Genomic DNA, 12,139 nt, shown 5'->3' with positions numbered 1-12,139 from the left:
TCTGTTTTGTTTACTGCTGTAACTTAAGTACCTAGAATTCCATATGGAAGTAGGTGCTTCATTATTATTTACTGGTTGAGTAAGTGGAGGAGAGAATGAATGAATGTGCCTGCTTCTCCTGGGGCTAGATCCTATTTCTTCGCTATCCATTATGACTTCCTTCCATGCTCTCCCTTGCAGTGCAGGGGCTGGAAGTATGGAAGTTCCCACACTCCCTTGTTGCCAGGGTTCCAAATGCAGTTCTGGTTCTGCCACAGGGATGCACCTGCACAAGACGTGGAGGGAGAAGGGAGCCCAGGAAATTCTCCCATTGCCAGTTGTGGTGGCTGACACACAGGTTTCAGCAAATGTGCATTTGCAGAGGTTGGTCAGCTACCCGGTACCCAGGTACCCGGTACCCAGGAGCAGCTGTGATACTGTCAGTGGCTTCTGCAGTCTCCTGACCTCTGGCTGGCAGCTTTAGCAAAATGGCCTGAATGCCCAGTGGTGCTCCTGGCTTCTGATCTCAACCCTTCCAATGACAGTTGGAAGCACCTATTTCTCTGGAATAGCTAGAGTGGGTTCTGTTTTACTGTTGCATTCTAACTGAATCATGTCTATAAACTATATTCCCTGAGACCAGGAAATTCCTTATTTTTCTTCACTCATCCATAACCACACAATATCTGAATCACAGTAAAAAATAACAACAAAGGTAATAATAATAGCAAACATTTATCTAAATTTTTAATATGCATCTGCCACTGTTCTAAGTGCTTTATCTCTATTAGCTTATTTACTCTATTTAAGAACCCTGTAAGGCAGGTGCTATTATTGTCATGACTTAACAGATTAGGAAACTAAGAAGAGGTTAAGCAACTTGCTCAAGGAATCACAGCATTAAATGGTGGATTCGGGATTCAAACTCAGGACATCTGAGGACTCAGAAATACAATCACAAGATTTCAGAAATAACACTTTTATTATAAATATCCTATGTATGTTTAGGATAAAATAGCAGATCCGTATTTTCTCCTTAAAGGCTCTTAATTATTAAAGATGTTTCTAAGGTATCAAATCAGTTATTAGGCTGTTGTGTGTGTACAAATGTGTCTATAAACATATATACACATACACATACATATATAGATCTGTAAAGATCTATATAGACATATTTACATATTTTATGATATACATTTCTTCTATTAGAGACATATATAAAGATATGTCTATCTGTATCTAGCTATGTTTATATGTTGCTCTGCTTAATTGTATTTTTCCCATTGCTTGAAAAAGAAATGAAAGAACAAGGAGCTGGAAATAACAAATATTGTAGGAATAGTAAAAAGAACAAAGGTGAAGAATATTCATAGGTTGCATGTGTATTCCTTGATGCAAGTTTTTGCACCTTTTGCCTGGGAAAACAAGCTAAAGCAAAGGGACATTGGTCACAGCATCTGTGCCTGTGTACACATATGAAAGGAAAACATTTCTCTCTTTACTGTGGCTTCCACCAAAATGTAGATCAAGCCTTTCAACTGTGATGATCTGAAGTTGTATGTGCCTCAGAAAAACACGTTCTTAAACTTAATCCATTCTTGTAGGTGTGAACCCATTGTAAGTAGGGTATTTTGATGAGATTACTTCAATTAAGGTGTGGCCCAACCCAATGGGGATGGGTCTTAAATCATATTACTGGAGTCCTTTGTAAGTAGACTGAAATTCAGACAGAGACAGAGAAAGTCACAGAAAGAGAGAAGCAGAGCATTAATGGAACACAGAAGAGAAGGTAGAGGCCAGGAGATGCCGCCATGTGTCTTACCATGTGATAAGCTAAGGACCAAGGATCACCAGCAGCCAGGCCTGCAACACCACAGTCTCAGGGAGGAAAGCATTGCCTTGACGCCACCTTGATTTATACTTCTCCCCACCCTCAAACAGCGAGCAAATAAATTTCCATTGTTTAACCTGATCCATTTCATGGTATTTGCTTGAGCAGCCTAGGAAACTAATACACCAACAAAGACCCCAAGAACATGGAGAAAAGTCAGAGAAGATGCAACAAACATGTAGAGAAAAAAAATCACATAGGAATGACTGAGCATCTGTTCATCAACACTGTGGACAAAAGTAGAGGACGCTCAAAAGATGACCAACACATAAAACTGGGTGGACAGAAAAATGCACAAAGCTAGGTGTTAGGGTATATTTATATTTATCTCAACTCTAGCAGTCTATTTGCATGTGGAGAGAGATTCATTTGTACAGAAGCCCTGGACAGTCTATGCCATCACTTACTCCTCAGGGAAAAAATGTCTTAATCTGATGGATGTGTTTAGAAGGAAAATCTGAGCATGGATAGCCTAGGCCTTTCTCTTCTCTTGTGAGTAACCTGCCATTTTTCTCTTCTTTTCCATATCCTAAATTTTCTGAGGCAGACCCTGTCCCTGTAGAGGAAGCTCTGTACCCCATCCATTGCTGAGAATGACTGGGAGGGTAAGTCTGTGTAATTCTGAGGTTCTATATCAGGAAGCCCACTTGTCTAGATTTAAAAGTCACATTCTCCAATAAAGATTCAAATCCCTCACCTGCAATTACCAAATCCCCAAATCTTAGAACACAAAAAGTTCTCCTGTTCATTTGGTAGCAAAACCTGAAGTGACAAAATCTGACCTGAACTGACCTGAAGCTACTTATGATCTTTATTACTCCACTTGGAGCTCTGCTGTCTTATACAGTAGCCACTAGCCAACTGTGACTATTAAAGCTTAAAGTAATTGAAATAAAACCAAGTTAAATTAAAAACTCATTTCCTCAGTCACAGTAGCCACACCTCAAGTGCCCATGTGAAAGAGTTACAATATTGGACAGCACAGATAAAGAACATTTCCAGCACTGCAGAAAGTTCTACTGTGCAGAACTGAGTAAGAGTAAAGTTATGTTTCCTTAAAGATACATTAATTTTTATGTGATTATGTGTGTGTTTATGTGATTATGGGATGCTACCCCAGACTCCACATAATAAGAGGTATATTTACCATTTTTCCCAAACTTTAAAAAATTCAGAATTCCAAAATTATACCTGGCTCAGAGGATCACGGATAAGCAACTGGGGGCCTGTATCAGTTTTCATCAATAATAAAGGTGATACGTTTGTCTTCCTTCTGCTTTAGATTTTGCCTTATTTTAAACTGGTTAAGAATCAAGGCAGGGGAGAGGAGCATTATTTTGGGGGGCCCTCAAACCTCAATAATAGAGAATCATGCAGGCTCCTCTCCTCTTCAAATTCATGAACTGTTCAGGCTAATCAGGTGGAGGAGTTTATATGTTGTAGAATCATCATTCCAAGGAGTTATAAGTACCATTCTGGCAGAAATACAGCAGCAAAATGACTAGAAGACTTCTGAGGGTTAATAAGATGCCACAGGCGGGATTTCAACACTGGGTGGGTGGTGGGGACTAGATGAAGTCCAAGCCTATCCATGTAAGAGAATCGAAAACAATGCCAATGCCTTTCCTATGCCGGTTTTGCTGTAGTGTCTTCTTGTGGTGGGGACTGCTGAGATGCAGATATACGTTTGGATATGAACATGTCCATTAGAGTCCTGCACATTCTGAAATTTCCTTGAATGCCTTCATGGCAACCTCTCCATGGGAGCAAAGTGAGCCCATGCAGCCATGTTCTCTTCCCAATACTCACCACCTTCCTGCTTTCAGCTTCAAGCACATGAATAGCACCTAATTCAAAGAAATCTGGCATGTGCCTAGGAAGCCAAAAAGTACCAAGAGAGGAGTGTGGAGTGCCCTGGTGGGCTCCACCATGTTTCACTCTCTTATGTGAGTTCTGGCAAGTAGCTTTACCTCATGCAACCTCAGTGTTTTTCCTCTGCAAAATAGGGAGAACACTTCCTGCTCCAACACCCTCACAGGATTGTTTTGAGGATGAAATAAAAATTAACATACTGCATGGGCTAATAAGTGGGAAGGTAATTTTTTTTCACTCTAAAGACATGTATTATCTTTATTACTGAAGGGAAAAGCCCACCCAAGCCTTTCAAAGCAGTGCCTATTAAAACAAAAACCTAAGCTGGAGCCTGGATGGATTCTTAAAGAGTTGCTGTGGGTTCAACACAAAGTAGCTTTTATTTAGAGCATAAATTGGATTTCTGCTTGCAAAGGAAAACATGAGATAATGTTCTTTGTCTTAATTTGACAATGGAGAGGCTCTTCAGTATTGGCCAGGAATCTAATATTGGATCGTACCAAAACACAACCATTTGCTTCCTGAAATTGCATCCATAAAGGTCCAGCAGTAAAATGCTGCCTCTTACAGAGCATTTACCAAGATTGCAAGGCTTTCCATTCAGATTGCAAAATAATGACCCTCTCTGTCTTTTTTATTCAATATACCCTCGGGTGTCCAGTTTGGATAAAATTTGAGGTCCAGCGCCTATCAAAGCTCCTCAGGTAAGTTCATTTCTGGACTTCTAATATCAGTGTGGGAACTGCCAAGCTCAAACAGTGACCAGAAGGCATGATGGGCTCCTCCCTCCTGTTTGCATTCTAGGATTAATGTATGCTAAAGCTTTTATTTCCAGAAACAAGGGAATTTGAGGAATCACATGGACAGGCTTAAGAAAACGACTTTATTCTTGTCCATATTAGTTAATTATACTAAGCTGACTCAATACAAATTCATTATTACCAATTTTCATCCTCTAACTTGCAAATCTAAAGCAAAGAAAATTTAACTACTGATGACATTAACAAGAATTTTATTTCATTGTATTTTAGAAGCAATTTGTGTAAAGCAAGGGATTGTAAGCCGGCTTTACAACCACAGCTTTAAACACTTTTTATAAACATTTTTTTTTTAGGTCAGGTTAATTGAAATTTTAAGGTTAATTAAACATTTTCTAACCCTTCTCTCAAACACTTTAAAATGTTTAGTAATGTTTTTAAAACCACACTGAAAAATTAAGGTGCACATTTCCTTAAATAAGCTTCACATGTAAATTATGTTTTCTTTATCTATTTTTAAGTAAATATCTTGGCAGACATAATGAGGTAAAATTATTTTTAAGTGAAATATAGTTTCCTAAAAAGCCTCCTTAATTATTAAATTCAGTGAAAGTGAGTTGTATACTGATAAAAAGGAGAGGCCATACCCTCCCTCCAAGAATGCAGGCTTTCTAATACTTACTAATGTATGTGACTATTTCACTGTTTCCCCAATTTCCTTGTCATAAAGTGAGTTTTACCTGAAACTTCTGCTAGTGCCTTTACTTTGAAAGGATAATTTTTTAGTAAAGTTGTTTTTGTTGGTCCTCGCTGAATGCTTTTCACAGGCAACCAGTCTGGGGTTTTCAAATGAGAATTCTATACAGTGACTGGATATAAACTTTCTGGCTATTCTGTTCTTTCACTTTTTAATTAGACCCAAAGCCTGTTAGAGTGCAGGAAAGTTAAATTTCGGGTCTCGCATGTCTATTTCAATCCCCTTTAAACTATTTTACGGCCAAACATTTTTTTTTCTAGAAATGTGCAATTCTTGCAGTTTTATCCAGCACTAAGTCAAATGCATCCTCCTTTTTTTTTTTTTTTTTTTTTTTTTTTTTTTAAAAAAAAAGAACACCTACAGGGAATGAAAGTTAACATTCAGGAATGAGAAATGAAAGTGGTGAAAAGCAAGGCGTTAATATACCTAGCGCTAAGCCGCTATGATTTGTGAATGCAATAGAACAACATGCTTTCACTGAGCGCCTACCAGGTGCTCAGTCTTGAGCAGAAACACGATTTAGCAGGCCTGGTTCTAGACCTGGGAAATCAAGCCTAGGGACTCTACTGCGGAGATGAGCTGCCCCTGAGAGCTCCACCGCGAAACCAGTGCTGAGCTGAGCCCACTCAGTCCCGGGACCCCACACACAGCTCTCGGACCTCCGCGGGTCTTCGATTCAGAAGGGTGTCCTCCGCTCCACAAAGCGACTCGCAAAAAGCGGATCTCCAGGAACCCTGCGCTCACCCTGCCCGGGCTAGAACAAGTGGCAAAGGAAGCAGCCCCCAGTCAGGAACCTGCCTCCAAGTCGAGAGCGAGAAGAGCTACTACTTGTGTTTGCGATAACCTCGGAAAAGAAACCTCTTAAAAGACAGGAGAGGGTGTGTAGGTTGGGCAGGATGGGGCTTGGAGAAGTGCCTGCCAATGTCTCGGATATTTCTTAGCTGTACCCGGGGTGGGGGTTGGGGTCACCAAGAGAGCGAGTGTCCTAGTGGAAGTCAGCAGGCGGAGGAGATGAGAGAGAGGTGAATAAAAGTCATTCAAATTAAATTCCCAAGCGCGCTCAGGGCAGCCAGGGATTTAGCAGGAGGAAGGGAGTGCCGGGAACGCAGGGTGCATCGGGCCGTGCAGCTAAAACACTTGCCGGCTTACGCCGCGCGGACGGACAGAAGGACAGACGGATAAAACCAAGCGAGGGACTTACCTTCAGGATTGGCACTGATGAACACCCGGACGCTGCGGCCGGCGGGTACGAGGTGAGAAGGCAAGGCGGTGAGGTTCCCGGAGAAAGCTGCCCGCCGGAGCGCAGAGTCCCGGGGACAGGGCAGCTTGGTGCCCGCTCCGGCCGGCCACATCGCCCTCTGGGAGGAACAGCGGCCGCCGGCGCCACCTCCTTCTGCTCCTCGGGTCCGGCCCGCGGCTCCGCGGAATGGCTAGGTCGAACCCCGCAGACGGTGGGGCTCAGAGCCGCTTCGAGACCGAGGCTCCAATGGCGAGCTCCTTGGCGCGCACCACCCGCCGGTGGGGAGCGGCCATACGGACCCTCGGGCTCCTGTCGCCGCCGCCGCAGCCTGCTGCCCTTTTCGGTGTCCGCCTTGGCTCACTGCCGGGGCTCTGCACGGCAGTCGGGCGGAGCGGGAGGTCAGCGTGGTGGCAGCTACGCGCCCGGGGCCCGTTTGCGCCTGGAAGCGCCCGCGCCGGCCGCTGAATCCGCGGCCATCTCCCCGCCCGCCTCCCCGCCCGCGCCCGTCGCGACAGAAGGGGGGGGTGGTACCAGGCGGCGGGGTCCTAGTGGGCGAGGGGAGAAGACCAAACTTTATCTGCTTTGAAAGGCTTCGGGAGTTTATGGCAAGGAGCTTTGCGCCGGCAGCCGCGTGGCCCCGCCCCCCGCGCGGCGCAGAAACACCCCGCAGTTTAAAGGGCAGCAGATGTGGGGTGCAGGGACCTCCGGGGTACCTCTAGGGACAGGCCTGGGAGCTCGTTGCTGCCTGCTTTGTGTAGGGCAGTAAATAAATTAGCCTGAGGTTCCTACTATTGCTCCTCCAATCTCCTAAAGGTCAAACAAGATTTGAGCATTTTCGGGAATCCACGCGTGCCGGCGTTTTTGCGCTTATGCAAGGAATCCGGCCTCAAAGTTAGACGCGCCACCGAGATCGCACCCTGAGACCAGACCCCGAGAGTCAAAACGAATATCAAGACTCGGGAGCGACTTGGTGGCAACTTGGATGTCCTGAAGGGAGGGCTAACGTTTCCCGGTCTCCCGGTGGTGGCCGACGTCCTGCCGCTCGGCTCGCTCTCCTCTAGCGGCCGACGGGGTTTTTATAGCGAAGCGGTGCCTCTCACGTGCTCCTCTCCGCGTGGTGTCGGAAGCTTTCTGGGAGCGGATCACCGCGGGGAGCTCTCCCGGGGCCTCTAAGCTTCCCGGGGTTTCTTTTCGGTCCAGTTGAGGCGCGTACCGCGGCTGTTCCTCCGGGGGCGGTGGCTCCTGGGCCCGTGGGCCGCGAGGATGCCGGGAGTCCAGTGTGGCCAGGTGTGCGCCTAGGCCGGGTGGATGCCCCGCGCGAGTTCTTCAAGGAACGTGCGAGGGTTCCGAGTTGGCATTTACCCGCGATTCCTTATGTTTGCACTTCAGCCCCCATTTCTAAATCCGTGAAAAGCAAGTGTCGGTCCACCTGACGCTGATCCAGGGTGGCCAGAGCGTACGTAGGATAGTGCAATCTGGGGTCGGGGCGCGAGGTGGATGGAAGGGGGGGCCCGGGTGACGTGAGATATAGAGAGACCCAGGCGCAAAATTGCCATGCAGGGACTACACCCCACTACACCCATAGAAATACTACAAATTTCAAGACAGGAAGGAAGACCTCAAGGAATAAAAGTGTGACTATGGTGCTTGTGGGATGGGGGAAGGAGATGGTTTCCAAACTCCTGATTTTGAGCTTTAGAGGAGAAACGCTTGTCTTTTAAGGAGGAAGAACTGTTTTTCTTTATGTTTGAAATTGGGCATAGGAAGGGTGGGCACTGGATGAGGGCAGCTCCTCGGCAAGTTTTATGCTACCCTCCTGGGGGCTTCTGCTCTAGGCAGCTGCTGGCCTCTTCGGGGCTGGCCTGCACTTCCTCTGGGCCCTGCCGGGGGCAGTGATGCACTACACACTGCACTTTGCTGTGTTACCCCCACCCCACCCACGGCAGCGCACTTTCTGGGGTACCTCTTTGGAGGAGTTGGATCTCTAGGTTTTTAAGACTGTCTCTTCATTCCTGAAAATCAGGGGGCAGACGGTTACTTTGGGGTAATTTCATGCAACCCATAAAGAAGCTCTGAACATACCCAAATATTTGTTCAGTTGATTCTATTTAGCAAATTATCTTCTCCCCATTTTTAGTCTTATCACTCCCAGGTGGCAACCTTCCCATCAAGAAGGGGGTCTCTGAAAGATCCTCTTTTGTTCCAAGAGTTACAGACTGAGAGCTTTGGAACAGGCTATGAATGTGCAGTATCTATTACAGTACCATCCTTTATGAATATACAGCTCTGTTACTGGGGAAGGGAGCAGGCCCACTTTATGCCTGGTCTCAACTCACTATTGTTTATAAGAGATTGGATAAGGAAACCTCCATATTGTCAAGGACCTTCCTTCCTTTTTTTTCCTTTTTTATTTGTGGGTGTTTTTTTTTTTTAAACTCTGTTCTTAAAAATGGGACTCGTGTTTGTGTCTTTTGACCTCTGCCTCAGACCTCTAAGTATTGTGCTTTCTTAATATGACTTTGGGATTTTGACAGCCTTTATAACCTAATTGTCTGTTCTAGACAGGCCAAAGTTTAGCATCTGCCAGTGTCACTGCAGACCAGTGCTGCAGAGGAGAGAGAATTTCACATTGCCTGTGGAGCCATGCTTTAAAAGGCTCCCTGCATGGCCAGCCTCACTTCAGGCAGAGTGGACTTCTGTCTCTGGGATATGAGGGAGATTTCTGCCTAAGGATACCTCTTCCCCAACTCCTTCCCCATGTTCTTCTTCCACCCTGTCACTTGGTAACATCTGATACTCTAAAACCAGAGATCATTTGTTAGCATGCAAATGGCATAGGGAGGGTCACCTTGGTACCAATACCTTGTTATCAATTAATTAGATCTAACTACACAACATCAAACCTGAGGAACTTTTGGCTGCACAAGTTAAGTGGAGAGAGAGAGAAAGAGAAACTGAAAAGGGTAGGAGAGGGCATAAATGTAGTGGGCAGACCCTAATTTAAAGTTTGGAGCCTACTTTATTTTTTATCTGTTTAGAACACTTTACAAACTTTTTCTCCTCTTCAATAAATATTGCAAGTGTTATTCTTATGGTCGTTTCACACATGAGAAAACCAAGGCTCAGAAAAGTGAAATGACTTGTCCAAGGTCACATAACTGGTTAGAAGTAAAGCTGGGATCCAGGTATTCTAGCTCCTGCCCTGGCGCTCTTTGCATCATCTCTGTTTCCTAATTTTGCTCAGGTCTGGCCCTGGCTGAGCATCCTGGAAAATAGATGCTCTGGCCTGTGTTCACAGCTGTGGAAGGCTGGTTATCACTTCTGCTTTCCAGATAGGAACGATCTATGTCCACAAGATCACAATGGACTAGGCTCTTCCAACTTCTTGGATATTGCCAAGATGAGAAAGATTTCCAAATTCCTTTATCCTTCAGTTCTTGCTCTTTCCTCATGAGATCCCAGGTAAATCCCTCCATTCTTGAAGTAGAGGGAAGAACTTAAAGTATATAGAAATGGGAAGCCAATGTACATGAAAAGTGGCCCTGGGATCAAGCCTGTTATCTCAAATGGTTATTTTCCCAAGAACAGGCATCCCTCTCTCCATTCTCTCATACACTCCCCAGTTGATAGGCTGGAGGAGCACAGAGAGGATTAAGTGTCCTGTGCTGAGACCAAAGGGCTTCTGGGTTCATCCTACTCATAGAGCTAGAAGGAAACTTTCTGATTATGGAATCCAAACCCTTTGTTGAACAGGTGATGCTCACTCCCCAGTATAATTTTATACAAAGGAGGAAGGACAGAAGGAAGGAAAGCTAATATCTAACAATACAAGAGTGTCTTCTATATGCCAGACACTGTTTTAGACTTTTAATCCATATCTCATTTAATTCCATTGCATCCTGGATCTGAGCTGGAATCTTTCAGTCTGATGTCTCTTCTTGGACACAGCTGCCCCTTGTATACTTGTTGAATACCTTTTCTGATGTGTGTGCACTTTGCTTGTTCCACAGTGCATGGAACACAAATGTACCTGACTAACTTCCCTTTACTGCAGTGGCTGGTGATTTTTCTTCCAGCTGCATAATGGTAGCACATCTTCAGTCCATCCTCCTTATATAATGGCAGTGGTGAATGTAAAGCACACAAGTGGAGACCCTGTTACTGATTCTGACTCAACAGAAGAAATACTCATCACCCAACCTGTTTTTGTCTGCATGCACACATTTTGGTACATCAAATATCCTGGCCTGGAAACTTCTGCATCTCTGTACTATATGTGTCCTATTGTGGATTGAAGTGGAAATAGAGCCCCTAGTGTTGTAAAGAAGACTAAATTAACATACCGTACCACTGTAATTTTCTCAGGAAATCTAGTCAACAAAGCCAAGGATGTGTTTGTGTTTCCCAAACTTATATTCACAGTGTTTCTCTGATTTGGGTGATGAATATTTAACTCTACGTTGCCAGTGTGAGAAAATGGTCATGCAAGCCAAGACTCCACTTCCCAAAGTTCCAGCTGAGGATATAAGCTAGACCATCAGAAACCCACTCACTTGTTTACAAAGTGGAAATTTTCAGTCTATGTGAGAATTCGTCAGCATAACAATTTGCCAAAAGAGAAAGTTGATTCAGAGGTGTCTGCAGCAAGATAGAATTCACAGCAGCTCAGTTTTAAATAAAGTTACACCTTTCTGAAATCGTTATCTGATGTTTTCATGACTCAGAAATTCTAACTTTATATCCACCCCTTCTAAATCTGTTTAATGTATTTTTTGATCAGTCTGCCTCTTACAACCTACCAAACACTTGCATTGTTATGAGAGCACTATGTGTATCAGCAAAGTAGAAGAAAGTAAGATTTTTAATTAAAATTTATAGATTTTGATATATTTTTATAAATTAATTTTTTCATTTTATAATTGCAAAGGTTTTTTTTATTCCTATGACATTAATAACAATTACATTATTTAAAAAATCCTTTTCCTTTTTGTTGCCTTATCTGACATTATTTGGGGAATTGCTTTTTACAAAAGCACTTTCATACATGTTAGCTCATTTTGATTCTAACCTTAGGAGACACATTCTGTATTAACTATAGTTCCCTCCTCTAACTCCTTTTTTGAGTACAAAAAAAAAAAAAAAAAAAAAAAGCAGATCAAGAGATTTCAATGGTATGTCCAAATTCACTTAGTTGGTCGGTGACAAAGCCAGTATCAAACCTGGATCTGCAGACACCAAGCCATGCTCGTTTACATTATCCCAAGTGGTCACCAAATTATAACAAGGTCCATTCAGCTAAAGATTAAAGATGAACATCCTTTGCACCTCGTTGGGAGATTTATACTGATTATTAGTTGTTTTTAGTCAGAGTTCTCCAGTGAAAGAGAACCAACAGGGTGTGTGTGTGTGTATATGTGTGTGTGCGTGTGTGCGTGCGCATGAATATTAAGAGACCTTGGGATTGGCAAATCCAAATTCTGTAGGGCAGTCTGCGAATTAGAAACTCTGATGAAGATGAGCTTAAATTCCTCAGGAGAAGCTGACTGGCTGAAGAAAAAGCAGAAGTTCTTTTTTCTGACTTCTGAAATTCTCGATTCTGGTTTTAAGACCTCCAACTGATTGCATGAGAAGACATCTTTCAG

At 43.9% G+C, this 12,139-nt stretch overlaps 1 protein-coding gene and 1 long non-coding RNA gene across 2 annotated transcripts in view; one reads left to right on the top strand and one right to left on the bottom strand.

Annotated features, from left to right (window-relative positions):
* The window catches only part of NWD2 (NACHT and WD repeat domain containing 2), a 249,862-nt gene extending 243,040 nt beyond the window's left edge, over positions 1-6,822 (bottom strand). The window contains exon 1 of the mRNA XM_037828918.1: positions 6,459-6,822. Coding sequence (XP_037684846.1) covers positions 6,459-6,609 — 151 coding nt within the window. The 5' untranslated portion in view covers positions 6,610-6,822. The remainder of the gene's footprint in view (positions 1-6,458) is intronic.
* Positions 4,315-12,139, top strand: part of LOC119528589 — a 166,458-nt gene continuing 158,633 nt past the window's right edge. Inside the window, exon 1 of the long non-coding RNA XR_005215753.1 lies at positions 4,315-4,446. This is a non-coding gene — a long non-coding RNA (uncharacterized LOC119528589). The remainder of the gene's footprint in view (positions 4,447-12,139) is intronic.

The sequence above is a fragment of the Choloepus didactylus genome, chromosome 3 (genome assembly GCF_015220235.1).
Source record: "Choloepus didactylus isolate mChoDid1 chromosome 3, mChoDid1.pri, whole genome shotgun sequence".
In the NCBI taxonomy this organism is placed as follows: Eukaryota; Metazoa; Chordata; class Mammalia; order Pilosa; family Megalonychidae; genus Choloepus; species Choloepus didactylus.
This window is presented reverse-complemented; position numbering and strand designations above follow the sequence as displayed.